At 42.7% G+C, this 27,478-nt stretch overlaps 1 protein-coding gene across 5 annotated transcripts in view; it reads right to left on the bottom strand.

Moving 5' to 3' along the window:
* Nucleotides 1-27,478, bottom strand: part of LOC127048205 (cytochrome P450 4V2-like) — an 86,114-nt gene that overhangs the window by 19,102 nt on the left and 39,534 nt on the right. For 3 of the 5 annotated variants that reach the window (XM_050947763.1, XM_050947766.1, XM_050947765.1), the window contains 8 exons: nt 20,446-20,636; nt 19,818-19,887; nt 18,526-18,652; nt 17,054-17,245; nt 15,960-16,062; nt 15,323-15,457; nt 14,986-15,165; nt 12,164-13,340 (listed from right to left, as the gene is read on the bottom strand). In XM_050947763.1, coding sequence (XP_050803720.1) covers nt 13,147-13,340; nt 14,986-15,165; nt 15,323-15,457; nt 15,960-16,062; nt 17,054-17,245; nt 18,526-18,652; nt 19,818-19,887; nt 20,446-20,636 — 1,192 coding nt within the window. In that variant the 3' untranslated portion in view covers nt 12,164-13,146. Of the gene's footprint in view, nt 1-12,163; nt 13,341-14,985; nt 15,166-15,322; nt 15,458-15,959; nt 16,063-17,053; nt 17,246-18,525; nt 18,653-19,817; nt 19,888-20,445; nt 20,637-27,478 lie in introns of those variants that run through there. The other 2 variants (XR_007773571.1, XM_050947764.1) reach the window with 2 other exon arrangements.

Below are 27,478 nucleotides of genomic sequence, written 5' to 3'. Positions count from 1 at the left end.
TACCAAATGAGTCACTGACCCCAGCTTGGTTTCTCTGGATCCAGCATCCATTGTTCAATGTCTAGTTGTGACCATGGATCCACACAACCAAAGGAGCCACAGCAAGCAGAGACAAGCATAGGTACAGGAGCCAAACAGGGGAGGGGGCAGCCATGCATTGCCTGAGCACCTCAAAGTACACCAGCACGCATCTGTGTGTATGAGTATTAACTGTATTACAGCAGTGCCTACACACTCCTGGCGAGAGTGGGCCCAGTGTGCTAGGCCCTATGCAAACATACCTAGTAGCACAACCGTATATAAGAGGCAGACTGCCTGTCTGGAACAGCTGGGAGTGAAGTCACAGGAACTGGGGAAGAAGGCTCTGGTGACTGAAGGCAGCTCTGTGACCCAAACCAGAAGCTGGAGCCAGGCCAGGGAACCTGGGCTCCTCTACCTGACTGGGGTGGGGGTACACAAGAGCAGCCCCCATGCTGTATCCCTGGTCCCCCCCAACCCAGAGCAAGTGGTAGGTCCATGGCTCACCACACCTGCCCATGTAGCTCTTACCCCAGCCTGACCTGGGGGAGTTGCTTTGGGGACCAAAGAGGAGAGGCACAGGTCTGTGACACAAAGTGGGAGAGCCATTGCCTCACCTTCCCCCATTCCAATTCCCTCTGCCCCTAAGCAAGCCCTCATTACAAGATGAGCCCCAGCTGAAACAAACCAGGTGCTTCCAATACAAAAGACAGCAGGGAGCTGCAGATGGGCTGTGATTGAGAGAATACTTAAGTCTGCCAAAGGTAGACAGTCTTGTAAGCTGGGGCAGATGGAAGGGGCAGCTATGAGGAGCAAGTGTGGCTCCTGCAGGGTCCTAGCTAGCTAAAGCCTCTGAATAGGAGGGAAGATGAGCTGAAAACTTTGTGTTGTTTTGGACTTTTGAGTTCTAGTTTTGATAAACTCTGTTGCCAGTCCAAGAAGAGCTGATTAAGAGTGAATTAAAGGATTGAGTTTGGAAGATCAGTGAGGACAATGAGTTCTTATGGGGGTCTGCATAAAGGGGAAATAGAAGTAGGATGGCCACCGAGGCAACTCCACTCATAAAGGGGTGCTTGTTAGGCAGAAAAAGGACACTGTGCTACAGGTCCCCTCTGGTGTTACAATCTATTAAATCAATGTACTACTTCTTAAGGGGACAAAAAGACGGTAAAGAGGGCATATTATGCTCCCAGTTGCTCAAAACAGTGAACAAACAAATTTCTAGAGTGCAGTAGTAACAGCGATACAATGTCACAAGCCCTGCTAAGAGAAAATGACAATGAGGGGACCTGGGGATGGTCATGACACCATGTGTTGCTGTTGCAAGGTCCTAGTCTGCACCCACTCTGCCACTGAAAGGACAGATAAAGGGATGCCAGGATCCTTAACCTGACTCTACCTGCATTTCAGTATCTTCAGTAAGCATGACAACAAGGGAAGAGTTTGTCTGGTTATTCTGAGAAGGCTATAACAGTCATACATGTAATGCAAACAGCACAGAGCTAATAATATTCACTAAGTATTTCTCTAGCACAGACAGTGAATTTGCAGGCTCCACAGCTACAAGATGTAATTGTATATGATTAGCATCTTTGTGCTTTTTCTGATCACATTTCTAAACAACTGTAAGAAATGTGTATCTCTGTAATAGGCAGTTATAACCACAGTACAAAGTTATGAACAATATCTGAATGATAATGTAGAAATTGTATCTTGTTGCAGACTTGTCAATTTTTCTAGCAACTGCTGGTCCAGAGAAGCACATTTCATTTTGGAAACACCACCTGGCAGTGTTTTTCAAACACGTTTTTTTGTTATTATTGAAGTGAGAACCTGAAAAGCTGCAGTTTGACCCAACCTTAATTTTTATTCTTCAGTTTTCCGTTTGGTCCCTGAACATAAGAACACCTTATTAATCATGAAACACCCAAAAATTACCAACCTATAAACATTTCCCACTGGACAGATGACCATGGAGCATTGATTAAACACAATATCACTCTCTGACGAAAGAGCAACTTTTAGTGGCTTCTGTTTGTACAAGGTTCCCATATCAACTATTTTTATGCAGTTAGTGGCATTACCTGAATGTTAAGACACAGTTCTGATATCACTATATGATGGTAATAGTTCGATCATACAACAACTCAGGCTGTCCAAAGGTTATTCAGTCATCCATAAAAGGCACAAACACACAGCAATTAAGGATCAACATGGCAAATTGCTTTATCTGGTTACTTTATCCTAGTACCGTAAGGCGTTAACACACTGCAGTCTAGTTGTCTGCATTCCATAGCCATGTGATCTGCTAATGCATAGTAGTGAATACATGGGACATATTCCAAGTCATCCTGACATTTGTGTTATGACATGCTAACTTTACAGATCCCTACATGTGACAGCCTGCAGCATTCTATAGGGAAAGATTGTGCAACAGACCATCAAAGCTGGTGACCCAGTTATACAATATTTTCCTTTTTGCATAACCTTGCCTGCTTCAGCATAATACTTCTTCTATGGGAGTACGCAGGCCCAGCATTACCCAAGGGATTATGGCTACTTGCATTCCAAACATATATTTTTCTTTTCCCCCTTCTGTGAGGTGTGGTATCGATTGCTTTTGAGTAAGATAGACAGCCAAGATTTCTAAAAGACTAATGATTGTAGGTGTTGTCAGAGGTGTGTTGTCAGATGCTACCGGTGTGGTGCTCTGCTCTCTCCAATGTTGGTATCACTCGGCTGCGTGCGTGTGTTCCCTCTGTGTGCTCTCCCAGCTCTTCGAAGATAGCTGCCACAGCAGACCCGAAGAGAACCCCCAATGACCACAGAGTCTAGTAAGGTACGAAGGCACTTTGGCCAGGGTTATTGCCGTATTGAACACAATAATAGTTCCCTGTAGATTTCTTAGTCTAATTCAGGGCATACTACGAGTATGTGCCCATGGTCAATGGACTCGGCTCAGTCAGTAGCGGCACTTTTCACTGCCCCCTAGGCCGGACAAAGACATCACCCCAGGGATGCATTCTTATACACAGGTACAAACAAGTTACACATCACTCCTGACATATTGAGGTGCAACCCCTCTACGTAGCAAGGTACAACCCCTCTACGTAGCAAGGTGCCACCTCTCACCTTGTACATGTTGATTAGAACAAAACAACTCTATCCATCATATTACCCCTTTGGCCCTGTCATTAGGATGGGTCAGCCTATTCCTTGTTATCTGTGTGGAATGTGCAAGTATGTGAATGTTCTGATCTCTAGTGTTCAGTACCTTTTAGGTACGTATCTTCTTGCAGCATCAGCCCTTTTCTTGCCAGCTTCTGTGAGCAGGGCCTGCCTCTGGCTCACAGCTTAACTTTGCTTTATGTTAGCAAAGTCTTGACCATTACTTTAGTTCAGGCCTCAGGCCTCATACCGGGCCTCTGATACCAAAGTCTATGTCTCAGGGCCTCCTCTTACTACATTCCCCTACTTTTTGTCTTTTTATGGGGAGGATGTTTACCCATCGTCCCGAAAAAGCATAATGTGTGGACTAAAGATAACCCAGTGGGCTAAACACTGTTATGTGGTTACCTTATTTTACCATCTATACACTCATGCCCCATCTGTCTTTTTAGTCTGCACATTCCCTCGTACGACTGTTAGGCAGATTTTATTATCCACTTATTTTTTATTCCCTTATGGTGGGCCTGTGAATGTTAGGCCCGGGACCATGACTGAGGAATGTAGTATTATGATTGAGCCTTAGAGGCACTTCCAAATAATATATATGAATTATATGGATATGGCATATATATTTGTAGCGTGTATGGGCATATATGTATAGTATGTATGTGTACCTATGACACCACCTTATATCCAAGTGTAACCATGTCTTTCCAGGCTGCTGGTGTACTCTGGGCCTTTTACTTTGGTGACACAGATAGAAATACACTCTTATTAGGGCAATTCCAGTTATCACCTGTCTCCTCATTAATAGTGGGCTGAGTGTTTTGAGATACGGTGATGGGGATTGTGACAGTGTGTCCCACAGTGTATATGAGAAGTAAAACAGAAATTTGTAGTGACACTACCACTGAGGCCTTTATATATAAATATATTGTAATTAGTTACTACACAGTACTGTCCATTCATGTTATAGGTTATCCTTAAGGCTGGTTGTCACCCTCTGGTCCGCTTTACTGGGCAGGAAACAGAAGTGGGTAGCTTCTCTGTTCCACTGGTTGATGTAGATTCAGTTGTTTCTTATGGATGCTGTCTTCCAGATAACCTACTGAATGGACAGTAACCAATTTATCAAATATTGCTGTGTCAGGATTTAATATTGGTACCCAGACACTGAACAAGATTGTTTTGAATAACATGTGCCTCAGTTAGGATGCAGTGTCACTGACCCAAATTATGACTGGTACTAAAAGGGAATTTGTTTACCCAATTTATAGTTATTATGTAACTTAATTTCTTTACCAATTTGTTTTTTCCTTGCCTTCATGATGTTGGCTTCCATTTGTTTGCTGATTTTTACCTGTGTGTTGGTTAAACAGTTTAGCGAGATTATACACATTGTACAGCAATAATACAGCAGTACAATGATAATACAGTAGTACAGCAAGAACACAATTGTTTTTACACAGTAACCAAGTTGAAATTAAATGACAGTTTTTCTGGTCCAGCTAGTGATTTTTATCTGATTGTTAACTTAATTGTCCATATACGGTAGATAGAAGTGTATTTGACCAGTCTTTTATTTATAAAGCACTTCATTTTTCTTTTCTTGATGCTTGGGGGTTTCTTCACTGTATACAGTTATTATCTGGTGTCTTCAGGGTGTGATACTTTCTGGCATCTTTCGTCTGTGGGATGCAACTTAAAACAACTTTTTTTAGTTAACAGTAAAGTTTTTTTTGTTTGTTTGTTTTCAGTAACAAACTTAATACACAGTTTTAACTTAGTTTGTTTACAATGTAATAAGAACAATGTAATAGGGACTGAGCCTTTTATAACACAAGCTATACTTCTGCAATTGTTGTATAGACATTCATTTTCATTTGGGGTGCATTACGGTTAAAATAAATGCTCATAATGTTCCATGAGAAGGTCTGTTGTTTTCCCTTGCTGAACACTTTGTTTCAGCAAAAGAGTTAGTAACATAATTTTAACTAGCTTTTTAGAGTTAATTTGCTTGTGATACCAACTTCACTCTTGTTAACTGTTTAGAAGCACAAACCTTAACAACCATTGCTTCCCATTAACATAACATAACAAAAGAAAAGCATATAAAATTAAACCAACTATAAAATTAAACCAAAATAAATTTTAAATACAGATACATGCAAATACTTTGATGGTATTTGAGGGTATACTTTCAAGATGCTTTGTTATGTTTGGGAGTCAAAAGTGGAAACCTGTTGAAATTGTTTGGTTAGCTTTATGCATAAATTGTTATTTTAAAACATTTTGATTATGACAGTCTTATAACTATATTTAAAAGTGCAAACAAGGTTTATAAAAAGCCCAAACAAGAAATTGACATTTTGTTAATATTATCTTTACCTTAATGTTTCCCCTTACATTTTTTCTTTGAATAACAATTTAAAAACAAAACAAAACTGTGATTGATAAAAGAGAATTTTTAGTTTGAAATTGCATTATTTGTTGAGGCAGAAATATATGTACATATATTTGTAACTGAAACCTTTTTGAACGTTGCACAAAAAATTAGTGTTAATAATACTATGATTATACCTCAACCATGATTTTAAAATAGTGTGGTACCACATCTCATATATTTTTTTAAAAGGGTATAATATTGACTTTTGTTGCAACAAAATAAAAATAATAGTCACGTGACACACACACATAGACACAAGACACACACATGACAAACTTACAATTAAAACAAATGACGCCAGAATTCTATTCATAACTATACAAAATAACACCACCAAAAATAAAAAATCAAAAGGGTTAAGCACTTGAATAAACAAGTTATTACCTTATTTAAAACTTGTAGCATAAATTTGATAAAAATATATTAATATTTGCCAAATGTATTGTATTAATTTAGTAACAAGGAATTTTGCATTATTTTATATTTAACATTATTTTAAAACTCTGCTATATGGAATAAGAAAAGCCCATGTTTCAAATATTAGTTAGTGGTTAGGATTAGAAGCAGAGAGTGCATTTCTGTTGCTTGGCAACCATATCTTCAAGAAAATTAGGAATAATTCCAGCTGTTGCATTCCTGAAGGGTTAAAATAATTAATTTACTGGATTTAAAGTTTTTACCTTGTTTTCTTTTTGTTTCTTATTTTGTTCTGTTTTCAATTGCTTTATCTTTTGGAGGTTTCTGTAAAAACTATAACTTTTAACTTTCAAAACAAAGAGAGAGGGCAGAAGTGAGGAGAGGCGGGGGAAAATGGGGGTGGGGGTGGGTGAAGAGCAACCTAGGAAGGTAGCAAGACCTGAGCCAAGAGAGATTAGCTCTCTCAGGGTATTTGAAAGTGCAGGCAGCAGCAGCAAGGTTAGCAAACTGAGAAAACATATAAAAGACAAAACTTAACCAGTATGTAAAAATATTTGAGGAAGAAGGTTCTATTTTTAGATATGAGCGCAGAGTGTGGTTCCGTGGGTCAAAGCAATTGGGAACCTGCACAGTTGGGAATTGCACCCCTGGTTTTTATTCTGGTTCTGAGAGCAGATTGGGGGTAATTACCTGCTCTTGTAAAACCTGAATTTGCTCCCCAAGTGTCTGTTGCTTTTGTGTACATGCCAAATGGATAGTGGGAGTGCCCTTTTTTGCTGCAGTTAACTGTTTCTGGGCAGCTCCATGTGTTAATGCTTCAATTCTAGGTGTTAACCTGCTTAATTTCAGTTTTTTACTTTGAAATTCTTTTTTATTCACTCCCCTGCGATCGAGTCACAGCTCCTGTCTCCTAATGTGCTCTGTGAACTGTTCCATTTTTTCCTTCATTTGATTTACCAATTCAGTGAGAGTATTGTTTGCTACTCTTTCCTTCTGTGCACTTACTTGTCCCATTCTGACAGGCACCAGTGTAGGTTCCAGTTTAAGTTTAACTGGAACTTGGCTTTTATCATAAGGTGATGGTTGCAATGCACTGGACCCAGTTTCATCTTTTAATTTTACTAGGACCACCTTTTTCCACTTCTGTCCCCATTCTTCAGGCACAGGGTAGCTACCTGAAGCCTGCTGTTTACCACCAATATTTATAACAGAGGACGGCACATGTATTTTTTGTAGGTTCCTTACAGTTGTTTCCAGTGTTTCACTTTGTTCCTGTACTGGTTGTCTCTGGGCTGCTTGCCACCCTGCAAGGGCGATGGGAGCATTCCAGGGCTGTGTAGCTTCTTTTGATTCTTTTAACTGTTTCTTTGTTACTGTTACTTGCCCTGCTTTTTCCATTACTTGTTTGGCTAGCATGCCAGCATGCTGTCTAAGCCATCTCACTGCCATAGACATGAGTTGTAAGATTCTTGCTTTTTTACTCTTATTACTGTAAGCAGAGTCAGGATGAGTTCTACCCTGACATCTGGTGGAAAGAATTTCAGAGAGTGTATTTGCATAGGCACGTCTACCCCATCCCAGGCTGCCGAGCTGTGGGACTGCTTTGTGACAGAAATGATTCAACCTCAGTTGAGTGGTACTTGCTAGACAAGAGACATGGATTCCAAAACCCAGTGAATTGAGAGAGGCTGGAGACAGATATCTGTGTCTGGTGGGGCAGTCTCCTTGTGGAGCCAGAAGCACCAGTTCCTCCCCCTCCTCTCTCCACTGTGGAATGTCAGAGTTGATTTTTTATTCCCTTAAGAATCTAGATACAGGTTACTGAGCTGAACTCACTTTGGGCTAATGGTGCACTAGCACTGGGGCTCCCCTACTATGAGCTGAGATCACTAAGAGTTGAAATCACTAAAGAGCTGAAATTACTGAGCTGAGAGCACTGAGTACTGTGCTAACTAGTGGGGGAGCCTGAAGCTATACTGCGGAACAGAGCAGCTGGCGGAATGGAGCAGTTTGTGGGGATGGCTGGAGCGGATCACAAGACAGCTGGTGGAGCAGAGTGGCTGGCAGAGCGGAGTAGCTGTGAAACGGGTGGAGCAGCCCACAGAGCAAGCGGAGCCGAGCAGTTTGCAGGGACAACTGGAGCAGCTCACGGGACAGCTGGTGGAGCAGAGCAGCTGGTGGAGCGGAGCAGTTTGTGAGGACGGCAGGAGGAGCAGAGTGGAGCGGCTGGTAAAGCGGAGCAGTTCATGGAGAAGGCGGAAGCAGAACCCACGGAGAGGCAGGGCAATTGGCCCTGGACCACGTAAGGTGCCCCTTTCTACCCAGGCTGGGGGGGAGGGACCTCTGTAGATAGACTCTTGAACTTTGGGGCTGCACTGACCCAGGACAGAGACTTTTGGATTGTGGGACTTTTGGGACTGTGGGTGATTTGGGGGTTGCTGGACTCAAGAGCCCAGGAAAGAGGACACAGCCCAATTTCCTGGGATGGGGCTTTGCTCACGGTTTGGTCTAGGAACTCTAGTTCAGGTGTTTTCCCAATTTAGTGCTTGTTGTTTATCTCATGTAATTAAACCTTTTCTGCTACTCCGAGACTCTGTGCTTGCGAGAGGGGAAGCATTGCCTCTTTGAGGCACCTAAGGGGATGTGTAAGATTTTCCCAGGTCACTGGGTGGGGGCTAGAACTGGTTTGGTATTGTGTTATTGAAATGGAACCCCTGGATACTGAACCTGGCCCTTGTTGCTGCCAACTCAGAGGGGCAGAAGGGTTACATTACTATTTCTCTGAGCCTCAGTTTCTACCATTGCGCTACATATGCCAGGCCATGTTTCCCCATTCTTCAATTCATATGGACCCCCGTTACTGGCAATCAGCGGGTCCATGAGTTATAAAACTCCATGGGGATCAAAAGGGAGGGGATCAGGGGGTTCCCTAACACGAGGTTTTCTGCCATATTAGATTGCAATTCTTACAGCGGACAGCTCGCTTACTCACCAGATCAGCGGTTGGGGTCACCAGTGTTGTCAGAGGTGTGTTGTCAGATGCTACCGGTGTGGTGCTCTGCTCTCTCCAATGTTGGTATCACTCGGCTGCGTGCGTGTGTTCCCTCTGTGTGCTGTCTCAGCTCTTCGAAGATAGCTGCCACAGCAGACCCGAAGAGAACCCCCAATGACCACAGAGTCTAGTAAGGTATGAAGGCACTTTGGCCAGGGTTATTGCCGTATTGAACACAATAATAGTTCCCTGTAGATTTCTTAGTCTAATTCAGGGCATACTATGAGTATGTGCCCATGGTCAATGGACTCGGCTCAGTCAGTAGCGGCACTTTCCACTGCCCCCTAGGCCGGACAAAGACATCACCCCAGGGATGCATTCTTATACACAGGTACAAAAAAGTTACACATCACTCCTGACATATTGAGGTGCAACCCCTCTACGTAGCAAGGTACAACCCCTCTACGTAGCAAGGTGCCACCTCTCACCTTGTACATGTTGATTAGAACAAAACAACTGTATCCATCATATTATCCCTTGGGCCCTGTCATTAGGATGGGTCAGCCTGTTCCTTGTTAGATCTGTGTGGAATGTGCAAGTATGTGAATGTTCTGATCTCTAGTGTTCAGTACCTTTTAGGTACGTAGCCCTTTTCTTGCCAGCTTCTGTGAGCAGGGCTTGCCTCTGGCTCACAGCTTAACTTTGCTTTATGTTAGCAAAGCCTTGACCATTACTTTAGTTCAGGCCTCAGGCCTCATACCAGGCCTCTGATACCAATGTTTATGTCTCAGGGCCTCCTTTTACTACAGTAGGCACCTCTATAAAGTATGCAGATCACTATAGAGTATCTGTACTCAAAAATGCATCAGTTTTTTTCTCTTTACTATTGCACACTCCTTACCATTGGATAAAGAAACTACGGTAAGTTAGTGAGCCCAATAAAAGATAAGTGACAAAAAAGGCATTTTAAACTGCTATGGATGTTCTCAGTTTTGTGGATTCCCTATACCGACCAAATCCTGCAACTGGCATTAAGCAGAAATCCGTGAAAGCTACAGGTACTCAGCACTTAAGGCCTGATCCTGCACCATTAAAGTCAGTGAAAGGTTTGCCATTGACTTCAATCTGCACAGGATCAAGCCCTTATAGAACTAGGTGCCTAACTCTAGGCCACCCAGTCTGAAAAGTTTTGTCTAGGGAACTCCATCAGTGTCACAGGGGGAGATGGTGTCAAAAATGGAATCAGCCCCTTGCACAGGGAACGTGCTTCTTCACATGATAGTGAGCTTCGTCTCAATGGATATTAACAATTAAACCTACTGAAACAGTGTATTGTAAAACATGTTATAAAATATGCCTGAATTGTCATCAGTATTTTGGACCCTATTGTGAGAACTGAAGTGCTCAAACCTGGCCATTGTTTTCCCAACTTGTTGAAACCTATTATTATGTTAACCAAAAAAAATTAAACTTTTTGTGTGTCAAGGCCATTCAAAATCCCTTAAACTTTGTTAACACCCACTCTTGACCTTTTGGTGGCAGTCACTTGCTCCCGCAGCTCAGTACCTCTGAAAATCTGATCCAAGCTCTTCTCTGCATGCCCCAAAAACTGAGGCAACCAAAATCATAAGTTGATTTGGAAAATCTTGGCCAATATAGAGTTTAAGGCCAGAAGGGACTACCAGATCATCTAGATTGAGTGTTACAATGCCTGAGGTTTAGGTCCCCTGCCACTTCATGCCTGGGGAGAGTTAAGAGGCTAAGAAGGGGATTCATAAAATCCAGCAAGTTGAGCAGGGAGCCACATAAGCAAGCCAGTGGGAAATGCCTATGCCCCCAGCCCTTAAAGGGATATTGGGCCTGAAAGACAGTGAGAATGATTCTATAGCCCAGGGACTAGAGCACTCACCTGGGTGACCCCAGATACAGTCCAAGCGCCAATGAAAATGTAAGTATGTTATACAAGTGGAACAGCTTCATCAGGAAACACTGAAAGAGAACCTCACCAGAATACCCTACCCTGTAGCCTGGTGCTTTGGGCATTCACCTACAAGATAAGAAAATGGGGAAGGGGGGGAGGAGTTTCAGATCTCTGCTTTGAAGCAGGCAAAGTGGGGATATGAATCCATATCTTCCCCATCCCAAGTGAGTGCGCTAACTCTTAGGGTATGGGGTGGGGGCAGCAGCACCTCCCTCAGCTGTGTTTTGTGTGGGGTACAATCTGGTAAAGAGCTAGTAAGCATGCCTACCAGATCAGACAAGATAGGAGGGAGACCTCCTAGACTGAGGCTCCTGCTGGGGTTAAGATGTCCAGCTGCTCGGCCGTGTCAAGACAAGAGGTTTCAATTCCTAGTCATTGGATAATCATGGGCTAGAGAAAAGCCAGACAATGACTCCATAGCCCAAACCCTGCACAAAATATGCCATAACTCAGAAGCTAGGACACTTTCTTGAATGTGGAGAGTATTTGTGAAGTTCAAATACACTGTCTATATCAGCAAGGGAGAAAAATGAATCCGAGTTTCCCACATTCTAGGAAAGTACCCAAATCCCTTGGCTTAAAGGTTACTAGGAAGTTCTTTCCCCGACCCCCTCTCATGAATCCAGGCTTTGTTTTTATAAAAATGCCCAAAACTAGAATGAAAAATTTCAGCTCAAAACATTGTTTAGACCCAATTTAAAATTTGTTGATTGTTCAATACTCTGAATAATTTCATGAATGGTTCAATCCGAACAAAAAATGTTTTTGTCATTTTTTTTGAATTGCCAGCAAACTTACAAATCCATTATTCATGCAGCTCTAAGTATGATACAGTCTTTAATTACATGATCAACATACTTGTTTTTCCACAGGACCCGGGTATCACAACAGATGTTGGCTCTGCATGCTAAATTGTTAGTTATTTGTGCTGACAACCAAACTTCTCATTTTGTGCACAGACTAGGCAGATACAGAATCCCCACCTTGTCCTCTAGCACCTGCTCTGTTAAGGGAGGGTGGTTATGCTCGACACTACCTCCGTTTTCATTGTATCCTAAGGAAAGAAGCTCATGTGGTGAGGATTGTTGTGTGAACAAAGTGCCAGAAACAGTAACTGAACAACAAGAAAAATCCCTTCTAATAATTTGATACTTAGTTCCTTTATAAATGGTTACAATCATTTAAAATGCAGAGACTTACATAAATCTCAATGAGAATCAACTGCTAGCTGAGCTTATTATATCATACTATAAATTACATGACAAATTAATCCAACATTCAAGGATACAATAACATTCAAAGATAACTGTGAAGAACACATACATGTTGGAAAATATTTCAAATTCTCCTCTCATTGTAGTGCAACCCTACTGAAGCTAGAAGGGCTGCAGTGCTATAAGTGAGAGTGGAGTTTATTTAACACATGACAAATTACTGAATGAATTCACCAGAAACTACCAAATATAATAACTAAGAATATACTGGTCCAGATCCTCAGCTGGTGTAAACTCACCCAGCTCCATTGAGGTCAATTATTATTTAAGTCCCCAGAGATAAGCTGATTCATACCAGCCAAGGATCTGGTTCATTGTTTGCAGATAGCTCCAAATTCACTTAAAGTCATCTACATTTAGCCTACCACAGTTCCAGGCGAGAACTACAGTTGTCTAATTTCCCTCACATAAGGGAACTCATCCACCAAAAATATTCTAATGGAGATTCTTAATTGCCAACACAAAGTGCTGTTATAGACTATGGTTAGAAGGCAACCTCCATAACCCTGCTCTTGGAGAGTGGAAACTGGGCATGTCCTAAACCTTATTAACTTGTCCTTGAGAAGTCTGCCAATTGACCATTTCATGGAGCGACATGAATGGTCATCTCAGAGAAGATGATGGAATGTGCCAAGACAGTGGATAGTAAGGATACAAGATGTATCAACTGTCAAAGCTACTTTCTGAGACATCCTGCCATCTGAATGGGAGGGAAAGATCATATCCTGAGTTAAATTTTTACAGTACAAAAGACCTAGAGATTCTGAAATATTTTGATATATTTACAATTCTGTAAAAAGATTTTGTGATCAGAGTACACTACATTATACTGCTGAGCACGTTTTAGGATCTAAAATCCTTGTGAGATTTCTTCTTCTGACACACACTCTCTTCTCTTCAGTTGGATCCAGATGCCCTTATTTGGGCGAAGTATTAGTTCTCCCACAAGGCCAAGCCCTTCTCGTTTTTGACTTGTTTCCACCCAAAAGTGTCGTAGGATGATGGCTAGAACAGCTTTCTCTTCCATCTGTGCAAAGCGCTGGCCTTCAGGTTAAATTGGAACAAAAAACAGTAGTAGTTTAGTACTCGTAACTACACGTCAAAGATTTCCCACAAAATCCAGCATGGGAATAACTGTGCATCTGGTGTCACAGATTATAAACCAATATGGGCCAAATTCAGGGTTGAATGGATGTGCACACACAAGAGGAAGGACAGAATTATGTCTATTTTTTATCCTAAAAGTGGAGTGTGCTGGTGTGGTAGGGAGCGGGAAGAATTAAGCAGATGATCAAATGTTTACAAGAAAAGAGGAGGGGCAATAAATAGAAATAAAAAAAGAACTAAGCAAATTGATAAGGGTCACGGACCAAACAATTCGCCCTGATCTACACTAGAAATTTACACCAGTATAGCTTCATCTCTCAGGGGCGTGAAAAGTCCACTCCCCTGAGAGATGCAGCTATACCAACCTAACCCCTGGGGTAGACAGTGCTAGGTCGACGGTGTTTCAAGAGCAGACAAGCCCGTAGCCAAAGATTTAACTCAAAAGAGGTGTGGATTTAAAAAAGTTGTCTTGTGCTGTATCTCACCCTTCCCTCAACCCCTTCTCTGTACATTGTCTATTCAGACTGCCAACTATCTATGCAGGAATCTTTATGTCTGCAAAGCGTCCAAACTTCTTTGGGTGCTCTAGAAACAATAATTAATTAGCTTAGGTATAATAAATTAGATCATCTTTCAACACACGAAGATCTGATCAAGAACAAAAGAGTAATCTTTGAGGGAGTGGGTTAATTTTAGATTCACTAGATATTTGGTCTTCTGAGAATGTCTACTATAACTTCACACTGCTGACAGAAGAATCTGCTGCTGAGAGCATTGTCAATTGTGGTGTTTCTGTCATTGCGACTGACGCATACAAAATGGAATGAAATCCTGAAAATGAAATGAGATCAGATCAATGGAAGTTTACCTTCCTTTCAGTATTTTGACCCATCTGAGGTAGAATAGTGCTTCTAGATGAAGGATCAATAGAGGAATAGCTTCTCTGATATCACACCAACTATATAATATACACAATACTCCAAAAGTTGTTTATTTTTTAAATACCCATAGCTCTGTTAGGTGCTTCAGACAAACAATTGTAGACACAATCCCTACCCTGAACAGTTTACAAGTTTAGGAATTCAGTGAACACCACAGCAATAAGTACCGAAGATAAAGGAGGGTTCTTAATTTTTCCCCTCCAGCCTGTTGGTTGAGATCATTGTAGCCAGCAAACATATCCCAAGGTAAAGGAGAGAAAGACAGTGGCTCATGTTGTTCCCTAGTGAGTTGCAGCGTGTCTTTGATGGGTTCTGGAGTCTTGAGGATGTGTCCAGGCCTCTCGAGCAGAACTGAAGTTAGCATGATACAGTGCTACATATGGAGCACGTCCCAGTAAGGAGGAAAACAATAAAGTGGGCGTAATGTGGACTCTGAAGAACCCCACGGGAAGAAAGAAAATGTAGTGACAATGATAATGTGAGATACCGGTAAAAATTGCTCTGCTGCAGTTATCAGCCACAGAGACCTGAAATCTCCATTCAAATTCATAGGCTCTGTTGTGCGTACTACAGCAAAGGCACCTTCACCTAAGTGGTAAGAAAATAAACATATATGGGACCTATTACACTTTACCACGTACCAATACAGTTTCTGGGTCCAGCAGAGAAGGGCACATATGCATATGGGTGCCTTCCCTTAGAATTCTCAGGGAAGAATCGCTCAGGCATAAATTCTTCTGGGTCTGGGAAAATCTCCGGTTCTCTGTGCAGTACATAAGGAACCACAACTACCTCTGTTGCTTTTGGTATCTTAAATCCTCCTGCAAAAACAGTATCAACATGCCAGTGAAGTAAGTGGCTTACTCTAAATGGAGACAAAGCTCGAAACCAATTCTTGACGCGGGCACCACCTTGACGGAGCAGATATTTATCATACCTAAAATGATGAATACACACAAAAGGCTGAGAACTACTTACTAATATGGCAATCTTCACTTGTGGTGCGGGCAAAGAATGGAACAGAAGGAAAGAGACGAAGGGCTTCTTTAACAACACATTCAAGATATCGGAGCTTCTTCAGGTCATCCATTGTGACAGGCCGCTCAGAGTTCCCTGATCAGAATCACAACAGGGGTGTGAGAAACAACTGTCCTAATCAGATTAAACACACAAGCTATTTTAAGAGACTCACAGGTATCTTAAACAATGACTACACTACGGCTGCCCCACTGTACTTGTGGGTTTGAATCATTTATCTCAATTTATATTCTCGTGATGCCCTTAAACTATTATTATGTATTGTTTGTACTGAGATAGCATTGAAGAGCCCCAGTCATGGACTAGGACCCCGTTGTGCTAGGCACTGTACAAATATAGAAGAGATGGTTCTTGCCCCAAAAAGCTTACAATTTGAGTACTGAAATCTGTCACCGCTCCCTTAGCATCCAACCAACCCCTAGTGACATTGAGTTCTCCGTAGAAGAGTTACAGCTCATGCAGTGGCAGTTCTGTGGTTTATTTGCCTTTTTAAACCTCTACACAGAAATGAATATGTAAACCATATCCTGTATCATGCAAACTCACACCCACATGCAAGGAAAGAGTAGAAACTTACCAAACACTTCATCCAGTTCTCTGTGAACTTTCTTCTGGGCTTCAGGATGGCATCCAAGTAAGTAGATGGCCCAGTTCATAGCAGCAGCTGTTGTATCATGCCCCTACAGATACAGATTTACTCAGATGTTCAGATCTGCATTGTCCTCATGCATATGAAAATAAATATATACAAAGACTTAGGGATATTATTGTGGTGTGGCCTAACTGTACAGATACAGAAGAAAAGGTAAGACTATATGAATCATGTAATAATTTGGTACCCAAGAATGAACACGAAATAACCAGTTATGTAATAGGATGGATGGAGACTAAGATAAGAAAAAAACTGAAGCTAATCATAATAATTAATAAGCAGAAATCCATTTGCCAGCCCTTTTCTATTGCTTAGCTTTTCTATGTTGACTGGGTGAAGGGTCTTCCTCCGTGTTCAGTCTCTATGAGGAAGAGGTTTGCTGTTGCTTCCTTGTAGACATAAGCTTGTTGACCCACTAAACCTCTCTTGACAGTCACAATAATTTAAACATTATATAGCAATCTTAAAGCCACGATTTCTTCCTTAGTCAACTCTTGGAAGATATTTGCCCTTCTTCACCGCTTTACAATGAAATGTAAGTATACCTGACTTTTTAGTTACTCACTATCTTTCCTATCCAATGATAAAATATACAGTATTACCATCAATTACCAGAAGAGGGCAAAGCAATTTAATTTTGCTAAGATTATATATTACAAACATAAAACTCAGCCATTCAGGTACTACTATATGCTAAAGAAAACAAGAGAATGTTCATTAGCAACAGATTTCAGCACAAGTAATTTAATTTTAATCAAACGTACTCTAATTATGACATACAGTAATAGCAACCACAATACAATTAATTCCATTGCCTCCAGTAGTATAGATTTACACCAGCAGAAAACTGGAGCAGTACATCAGGGAACCAGATGCAGTGTGATCATTTCCACTCATCCTGTGTCACAAACGATATAAATGTAATGGAAAGGGTCCAAAGACAGCTGACAAAAGTGATTAGAAATATAAAGAGATTCACTGTGGGAAGAGATTGGGACCATTCAGTTTAGTTGGAGTACCTCAAACATGAAAGTATCCACTTCCTCTCGAATATCCATGTAGTTCAGTTTGTTCCCTTCATCATCAGTTGTACTGAGAAGCATATCAAGAAAAACTCTTCTCCTTTTGGGCCGACTTTGTTCGCAGTTGTCATCAAAGTCATCTTTCTGTTGTGTGTGCTTCTCTATTTCATGGGCTTTTTCTGCAATAACCTTAGATATAAATAAATCAATATACACCTCTACCTTGATATAACGCTGTCCTTGGGAGCCAAAAAATCTTACCGAGTAATAGGTGAAAACGTGTTATATTGAACTTGCTTTGATCCACCGGAGTGCGTAGCCCCCTCCCCTACAGGGGGGACTGCTTTACAGTATTATTTCCAAATTCGTGTTATATCAGGTGGTGTTATATCGAGGTAGCAGTGTATTATTTTTTCCACAGTTTAGATTCCACCATCTATGTGTGTGGCCACTGCTTTAAAATACACGTACTTTAAAATACATGTACTTTAAAATAACTTTTATCCCAGATATTTAAAAACTGACTTTATCCCTGACTCCATACTATGCGTTGATTGGCGATATAAAGAGACATTTATACCCACCCCCTTAGTATTTTCCTTAGTATTTGTTTTCCTATTGTATGCTGAGTTTGCACAGGTCAGGGTTGTGAATCATGTAGAATCTGAGTTTTTAAGTCCAGGCTGGCTCTTTGCTTTGATTCTTAGTCTTCAACACCGTGTTTGTAGTAAGCAATATTATAATACTGTACAGTGACAGCGCATCACACAGAATGCCAATCAGCATCAAGTTATTATAGAAAGAAAGACAGGTTTTGACTGGTAACCCATGTTAAGCACACCATTGTAGCTGGAGACAATGAATTAAAATCAGATGTTACTTCTATGGATTTAAAATTAAGAGAAACTAGTGGACTTTTATAAAAAATAGGTCATCTCCATGTATTTCTTCCTTGCTGAAATGTATTCATTGGGGTCCAAATTTCTATCGTTTTCTGAAAATTCAGATCTGAACTGAAATATTTAAGTACTGGACAAAGCACCAGAACAAAGCAGAATGTCATTTTAAAATATTTTAGCTGTTACAAGCTTTAGGGTGAAGCGCTCCGATTATTTTAAAATGTTCAGAACACTGTATGTTAAAGGAATTAGGATGATTCTATGTGATTTTTTTAATTTAAACCACCAGTTACAACTAAGTTACATTATTACCATGTGAGGGGGACCCATTGGCTAAAACCAACACTCAAGCAACCAGTCCTAAGTCGCATTATCTCTCCTCTTCAGAAGATTTCTTTAGGGACTGAATATCATAAACATTCAGATCTCCTATTATATATGTACCAAAGATAAGGCATTGTTCCCAATGGCTGATTCTCTGTCACCACATTCACAATCTGGAATCTCTATATTTACTATATTATTTCTCTTCATTGATGGGAAAGCAGTAGAAAAAGAATAACTGGTTACGTTGTCAGTAAAACTGTGAAGGATCTTGAGGCTTCTATTATGTTCCCTTCCTTCTTGGAACATAGGGTACATCAAGTTAGACCAAAGCCAAGGAGACTTCTGTCTATGATGAATGAGGTCACTCATCCTAGGGTAACAAAAATAGCATTATAATATTTATTCCTAAAAACATAATCACAACATGTCCACAAGAGACAAATAGACTCTAAATTTCCTGGTCCTGGACAGGATGATGCAAGTACCACTTGATGTTGCAGATACAAACCATTTTGTCTAATCGTAAGAAATGCCCTCAATCCACTTTTAATTAATTATAATGCTCAGTACCAGCTATAATAGTTTTCACACTTTTATTTATAGAAATGACTCTGTCCACTGAAATCTATTTTCCTATGCAAATCAGTATTAATCCAAGAAGTTTGCCACTATGGAAAAAAAACCTAGGGCCAACTTTTTATCTTGGTCACATTAATGTAAATCTGGAATAACTCTACTGAAGTCCATAATATAAATCTGCATTTGCAATAGGATCAGTCACAAAACAAATCATTGTATTACCAATGCAATGATTGGTCTAATATAATCTAATGTAGACCCATATGGTCTGATTCTTATGGTCACTAAGGCACCTTTTTACTGCTGTGGCAATAAAAACGGGCCTTGGAATGAGAATAAATTACACTTACACCCAAAATTACACTTTACACTGCTACGGTGTGATTCTAAGTTATTCTCACTTCACTGTTGTGTTGCACCTCCTGTAGTCTTTTACACTAACGCACGACGAGTGAAAAACATTGCCATTCTAACCTGACACCATTTCACACTCACTTTGTACTCTGTAAATGTTTATACAAGGTGCAAATCAACAGTGAGTTTGGTTTAATGTGCTCCTCTCCACCCCAAAGAAGGCTCAAAGGAACTGTGGTGACTAGTCCAGTCAATATTATCCATGGAAGGGTTGATTTGCAAGTGCCACATGTTCACAAATTACAGCAGCTGGCCTTGTGGAGCCATTACAGAGGTCTCTTCTGTTCACGTACAGCTTGCATAGGTTCTACCATCATCCTGCCACACTACCTCCAGATACACTCCCCCATCTCCACATATGGGCAATGAAAGACCTAACTTGCACACTAGGTCTTGTGCGTGGGTGAATTGTTGTTCTTCTGCAGGCCTTGTTGTCCTACCTGATTTTGCTTTAAAAAGATTTGAGGTGCTAAAGCTGACACCGGCATTCTCAATCCTATACCAACAAAACTATAAGACAGACTTGAAAGATCTACACTTACTTATAAATAGCACGGACATATTCAGAATCTCTATTGTTCTGCGCACCAACATTCTTGCCCATCGCAGTTTCTATAAAGAGAAAAGAGAAATTTATTAAGAATACGTTAGCTGGGTGGAAAGCCAGAAGTACATTGAGAACATACGGCCAGATGTTGCATGAAAGCATTGCAGCCATTTACATCCTCATTTCATGGCGTTTCTCTTTTTTTAGAACATGTACTCTCTATCTGAGTCTAGTCCTAATATTCCTGTTCCTTTAACTCTCCCTCAGGTTAGTTTCCAAATCCCTGTTCCACCCCATAACACAATGTTTGAATGTTCAGATAGACACAAACATAGTTAAAACAGAAAAGATGTGTTCATTATTGATAATACAATAGTGGTGGTGGAAGACCAGCAGGACTTTTTTGTCAATTATCTCAACAAATGAAACTGTAGCATTGTGGACAGCTGTAGTCTCCTTATCATTTACAACACTTCTATAAAAGCAGCAAAGAATCCTGTGGCACCTTATAGATTAAGGTGCCACAGGATTCTTTGCTGCTTTTACAGATCCAGACTAACACGGCTACCCCTCTGATACTTGAGCACTTCTATAGCAACTGTTGAATCATCACCAGGACTTACCACAGATTATATCCAGGGCACAGAGCGTGATGTCTAGAAAGCAATCAAAGGGCTCTTTGTCAACATGCTTTTCAAGTTTATCAACCAAAATACTGGCTTGTTCGTTCATAACTTCTAGAAAATCAGCTAAGATTGTGAAGTGGAACGTGGGAGTTATCATTTTCCTTCTGGAACGCCACTTATCTCCAGTGCTACAAAATAAAGAGTTGGAAATTAAGTATTAAAAAAACTCATAAAAAGAAAACAATTAATTGCTTGTGGAAGTGATCAGTGAATATACAATTTCTGGCAGTAGAGTAGCTACAACCGGTAGATAGATTCTTAGAGCTAATCTTTTCAAATGTTGCCAGTAGACCACATAGTCTTTGTCAGTCCATCCTCACTGATAACAGTAAAGAGTGGCTTTAATGACTTGTAACATTTTTCATATATAAATTCATGTTGGTAGTTGCAGCCAGCACTGCTCACCATAAGGGGCAAAGTGGAAGTACATTTTGCTACAAAGCTCTTCTAATCATACAGTACTACTAACAGCTTGGTGCTAACTGTAGCTGCTGCAAGACAAATATGGTCAACAAAAAGTTACCCTAGGGCAAGGGCTCACATTGAAAAGGCACTTGGGATGTAAGTGGGTGAGGAGAAGGGTAAATAAGAAGTCCCTTGTTAAATATTTAGCAACCCAGCTCCAGCTAAGGTAAGCTCATCTTCACTGATAATCATAAATGGTGGCTGCCCTCCTGTTATGGGGTAGTCACCCATTCCAGCCCTGAAAGGGTTATAGCCAGCCCTGGGAGAGGGCTGGGGCTGTGAGCCAAAGACTAGGCTGATAGGGGAGGCAGCCACAGCTGAGGCCACGCCCCAATCAGGCCACAGCTGGCCCTATAAATGGTTGTCAGCCAGGAGCTCAGAGAGTGTCTCTGTAGCTGTGGAGAGATAGGCCTGGCTGCTTGAGAGCTCAGCAGGGTATGTAGAGTGGAGCAGGGCTGGGGAAAGGCCAGAGGAGCTGGGGAGCTCCAGGCTTGAAAACCCCCAGGCTGCAGGCCTTGGTAAAGGGTGGGAAGGGTAGTGGGGTTGCAGAGGTGCAGCTCAGGGTATGCAAAGGCAGCAGGTCCAACACCGCCCCTTGCTGATGGTGAGTGGTTTACAGACTGCAGTCTGCCCCAGTGTGCAGGGGCTAGGTGGTCACTGGCAGTAGCCACTGAGGCAAGGTTGAGAAAGAGGGTTTGTGGGTTCACCTGGGTGGAGAGACCCAGAGAGTGGGGGTACCACCAGGGGTCAGCAGCCATGATAAAGGGGCACTTGGGCCTGGGTGGGACACAGGGGTCTGAGGCATGCGAGATACCAGCCGGCAGAAGGCGCTCCAAGGCTGGAAAAGTTAACTTCCTGGACGACCAGCGGGAGGTGCTGCCCTGGTGAGTCGTCACCTGCTACAGAGTGGTGGAGAATGCAGGCAAGTGCAGTCCACCCCGATATAAGGGGCAAGGCAAGGACCGGAATGATGGCCGAGTGGAGAGAAGAAAGGGGTGATGGATCCTCGATAAGCAGAGGTATTCTTCACAGAGGGTTCCTGTGCCATTCCAGGCTCGGCTCCCGGGTCTGGTCCCCTAAGGAAAGGGGCAGCCTGAGAGGCTGGAGAGACTTGTACAAGAGCTCAGGGAGACTCAGCAGAGACAGTGAGAGGTACAGTGGACCTTGGAAACAGGAGTTGGGGCAGCCAGCAGGGGGTAGCAGGCCCTGGGGAAACTCCTGCAGAGGGAGTTCCCAAAAGACCGCAGAGACTGGTGGGAGAAACCCAGCGCTGGGGCCAGGAGGCCCGGGTAGAGCGCCAGGCGTCTTACACCTGTGGGTGGTGCGGACATGTTAGGGTAACTTGTCCCTCCTGGGAGCCACACCCATGCTACACCTCCTTTTTCCACTATGTAGAAAAGTGAGATTTAGGGATAGTTACTGCCTAATGTTCAGTTTATTACATCAGTATCATCTACCAAATATTTCTCAAAGAAGAGGATTCATCTCCCACAGAGCTTTTAAGGCAATGGGATGGAGACTAAATGAATTGCGGAGAAGCTAAATGAATTCTTTGCTTCAGTCTTCACAGCTGAGGATGTTAGAGAGATTCACAAACCTGACCCATCCTTTGGAAGAGACAAATCTGAGGAATTGTCACAGATTGAAGTATCACTAGAGGAGGTTTTGGAATTAACTGATAAACTTAACAGTAACAAGTCACCAGGACCAGACCACAACCACCCAAGAGTTCTGAAAGAACTCAAATGTGAAATTGTGTAACTATTAACTATGGTTTATAACCTGTCCTTTAGATTGGCTTCTGTAGCCAGTGACTGGAAGATAACTAATGTAACTCCAATATTTAAAAAGGGCTCTAGAGGTGATCCCGGCAATTACAGACCAGTAAGCCTAACGTCAGTACCGGGCAAATTAGTGAAACAATAGTAAAGAATAAAATTGCCAGACGCATAGAAGAACATAAATTGTTGGACAAAAAGTCAACGTGGTTTCTGTAAAGGTAAATCATGTCTTACTAATCTATTAGAGTTCTTTGAAAGAGTCAAACAAACATGTGGACAAAAGAGATCCAGTGGACATAGTGTACTTAGATTTCCAGAAAGCCTTTGACAAGGTCCCTCACCAAAGGCTTACGTAAATTAAGTTGTCATGGGATAAGAGGGAATATCCTTTCATGGATTGACAACTAGTTAAAAGACAGAGAACAAAGGGTAGGAATAAATGGTAATTTTTCAGAATGGAGAGGGGAAACTAGTGGTGTTCCCCAAGGATAAGTCCTAGCACCAATCCTATTCAACTTATTCATAAATGATCTGGAGAAAGGAGTAAACAGTGAAGTGGCAAAGTTTGCAGATAATACTAAACTGCTCAAGACAGTTAAGACCCAAACAGATTGTGAAGAACTTCAGAAAGATCTCACAAAACTAAGTGATTGGGCAACAAAATGGCAAATGAAATTTAATGTGGATAAATGTAAAGTAATGCACATTGGAAAAAATAACCCCAACTATACATACAGTATGATGGGGGCTAATTTAGCTACAACTAATCAGGGAAGAGATCTTGGCGTCATCGTGGATAGTTCTCTGAAGGAATCCACACAGTGTGCAGCGGCGGTCAAAAAAGCAAACAGGATGTTAGGAACCATTCAAAAAGGGATAGAGAACAAGATGGAGAATATCTTATTGCCCTTATATAGATCCATGGTACGCCCACATTTTGAATGATTAGGTGTTTAGAACGGGTCCCATATGAGGAGAGATTAAAGAGGCTAGGACTTTTCAACTGGAAAAGAGGAGACTAAGGGGGGATATGATAGAGATATATAAAATCATGAGTGGGGTAGAGAAAGTGAATAATGAAAAGTTATTTACTTGTTCCCATAATATAAGAACTAGGAGGCACCAAATGAAATTAATGGGCAGCAGGCTTAAAACAAATAAAAGGACGTTGTTCTTCACATAGTGCACAGTCAATCTGTGGAACTCCTTACCTGAGGAGGTTGTGAAGACAAGGACTATAACAGGATTTGAAAGAGAACTAGATAAATTCATGGAGGTTAAATAATTAATGGCTGGTAGCCAGGACGGGTAAGGAATGGTGTCCCTAGTCTCTGTTTGTCAGAGGGTGGAGATGGATGACAAGAGAGAGATCACTTGATCATTACCTGTTAGGTTCACTCCCTCTGGGGCACCTGGCATTGGCCACTGTAGGTAAGCAGGATACTGGGCTGGATGGACCTTTGGTCTGACCCAGTATGGTCATTCTTATGTTCTTATGACTGTCCAAGTATATGTTTCTGTGGTCCCTGTCCCCTGCAAATAGCTGTTTCTATTGCAATGAGACCAACTAGTTTCCCTCCTCCCATAAAGCTCTTTCAAGGTGCTTGATCCCAGCCTCCAAAGCCATCTGGCTCATTCTGCGGTGGGCCAAGTCTACTCCACCTTCCCCTCTGCTGGGGTGTCTAGTGAGTGTCACTGATGCTTCTCCAGTCCCCTCTCCCAACTACTGCTGGTCTCTGAGGTATGGACGTGCTTGATCTTGCACCATCACAACACAGCCTGGCCAAAGGAGCCAGTGGGCCTTCTCTCTTTAACTACTCTAGCCTGTCTGCTCCTTATGCTGAATCCCTGCTGCAGTCTTAAGAAGAGGCCTAGCCTGTGTCTCAGATGGTTTCAGCAGGGAACACAGCATCTTCCTGTTTTGAGCAGGGGAGCTCACAGCCACACCCCTACTCTCCGCGCCTGAAATCTCCTATTTTTTAAATGTCCCCGAACTGACCCTCTGTCTATAGGGTGAAAGTCAGGAATGCAGCATTGCTGAGATCCAGCCACAGTGTTAGTTCATTTCTGAGTTTCTAAACAGCAAAAAATTATGGGGGAAATAATCACCAAAATAGTTACAAAACATCAGAAATGGCAGATACCTATATTAGACTTGTGCTTCCAGAATAGCATAAGTAGGTACTATTGCACTGGGGGAGGAGTAAAGTGGGGCCTACCCAGGGCCAGCCCTGCCTCATGAATGGCATCCCCAGAACTGTACAGGGGAGACATCCCCAGTGGACACATCCACAGTGGACATTAGGTTCCTTCCCTCCCCAGGCACATGTCCTCTGGGGAAAAAAACAGCAGAGAGGAGCCAGCCAGAGGCCAAAGCCAGTAGAGCAGCAGTAGAAGCAACTGAAGCAGGCACCCATGTACACTGATAATATTTCCACAGCTTTGACTGGACTTTCTTTGCCTTGTGCTGACTGGGAGAAGGGAATGGAGAAACAGCCAGTGTCTCTATATCTCAGCTTCCCTCCACATCTCACCTCTTCCATATACCTTTCTCCCTTCCTTCTTCTCATCTGCTCTATCCCTCTCATCACTCTCCTTTCCTGCCTTTTCTGTTGTGTGAATCTTCTCCTAGCCCCCTTCAGAAAAAATCATAGCACTAGTATGACATTTGTGCTTCCACATTATTCACTTTGCTTGTGGGTCACATCCCTTTCCCTCACCCTGTGTCTGTCTTGTCTACTTATACCGTAAGCTCTTCTTCGGGGAAGGGAGTATCTATTGCTATGAATGTGTATGGTGCCTAGCAAAAAGGAGCCCTGATATTGGCTGGTCCTTTGGCATTACCCTAATAATCATGATTCATAATAATAGGAGACTATCCCTTCAGCAGAGGTGATAAGTGCGTATAATTGATAAAGGTGGTGTGTTTATGTATCTGATATAGCACATAAATCCAAGCTGACTGTGAGTCAGATTCTGTCTGCAAGCTTGCTTTTCATTACACCCCAGCAGCCACAGTTAAGTTCTAAGAACAATAAAGCTCTAAGAGCATAAATGAAGGCAGAAAATAATAATTCTGAATCAGATAACTGGCAAGGTGCTCAGGGTGTGCTTCTGAAAGGGGAGTTAGGTGCTGAATTCAGATACCTTGTGCAGAATTTAGGTCTAGTTTGCTACAAAGTGCAAAAGGCCCTAATAAAGAAAAGACGGTTACTCACCTTTGTAACTGTTGTTCTTCGAGATGTGTTGCTTATATCCATTCCAATTAGGTGTGCGCACGCCGCGTGCACGTTTGTCGGAGACTTTTTACCCTAGCAGCACTCGGTGAGCCAGCAGGTCGCCCCCTGGAGTGGCGCCGCTATGGCGCCTGATATATACCCCTGCTGGCCTGCCCGCTCCTCAGTTCCTTCTTGCCAGCTACTCCGACAGTGGGGAACGAGGACGGGTGTGGAATGGATATGAGCAACACATCTCGAAGAACAACAGTTACAAAGGTGAGTAACCGTCTTTTCTTCTTCGAGTGCTTGCTCATATCCATTCCAATTAGGTGATTCCCAAGCCTTACCTAGGCGGTGGGGTCGGAGCGAGATGTTCCAGACTGTAAAACCGCTGCGCCAAAAGCGTCGTCGTCTCTAGCCTGCTGGACCAGTGCATAGTGTGATGCAAAGGTGGGTACAGAAGACCAGGTGGCCGCGCAGCAGATTTCCTGTATGGGGACATGGGCCAAAAACGCGGCAGATGAAGCTTGAGACCTGGTAGAATGGGCAGTAAGAGGCCCCGCAGGAACGTGGGCCAAGTCATAACATGTCCGGATGCAGGACGTCACCCAGGATGCGATACGCTGGGAGGAGATTGCCATGCCCCTCATGCGCTCCGCCACTGCCACAAACAATTGCGGTGAACGGCGGAAGGGTTTGGTCCTCTCAATGTAGAAAGCAAGAGCCCTTCGGACATCTAAGGAATGGAGCTGTTGCTCTCGTCGGGATGAATGCGGCTTTGGGTAAAAGACTGGCAGGAAGACATCCTGGTTAACATGAAAGGCGGAGACGAACTTAGGGAGGAACGCCGGGTGCGGCCGCAGCTTACCTTGTCCTTATGGAATACAGTATACGGAGGGTCCACGGTCAGAGCCCGAAGCTCCGAGACTCGTCTAGCCGAAGTGATAGCGACTAGGAAGGCCACTTTCCAGGACAGGTACAGCAGCGAGCATGTGGCTAAAGGTTCGAAGGGGGGCGCCATGAGTCTGGTCAAGACAAGGTTCAGGTCCCAAGTAGGGGTAGGCCATTTGACGTGAGGATACAGCCGCTCCAAGCCCTTGAGGAATCTTGACACCATGGGGTGGGAAAAAACGGACTTGCCAGCCTCGCCTGGATGGAAAGTGGATATAGCCGCGAGGTGAACGCGTAGAGAGGAGATCACCAATCCCTGCTGCTTGAGAGACCACACGTAGTCCAGGATAGTGGGGACTAGTACGGAGTGTGGGGCGTGGCTGTGCTGGTTGCACCAGCAGCAGAAGCGCTTCCATTTCGCGAGGTAGGTTGAACGCGTGGAAGGCTTCCTGCTGCCCAGCAACACTTGTTGTACTGCTGCAGAACAGCGCAACTCGGACTGGCTTAACCAGCCAGGAGCCATGCAGTCAGATGGAGGGCCTGTAGATCCGGATGGCGCATCCTGCCGAAATCCTGTGTGATCAGATCTGGCCAGGGAGGTAGGGTAATTGGGTC

This window comes from Gopherus flavomarginatus, chromosome 3 (assembly GCF_025201925.1).
Source record: "Gopherus flavomarginatus isolate rGopFla2 chromosome 3, rGopFla2.mat.asm, whole genome shotgun sequence".
NCBI lineage: Eukaryota > Metazoa > Chordata > Testudines > Testudinidae > Gopherus > Gopherus flavomarginatus.
The sequence above is the reverse complement of the archived record's forward strand: the minus strand, read 5'-3'. Positions and strand labels throughout refer to the sequence as shown.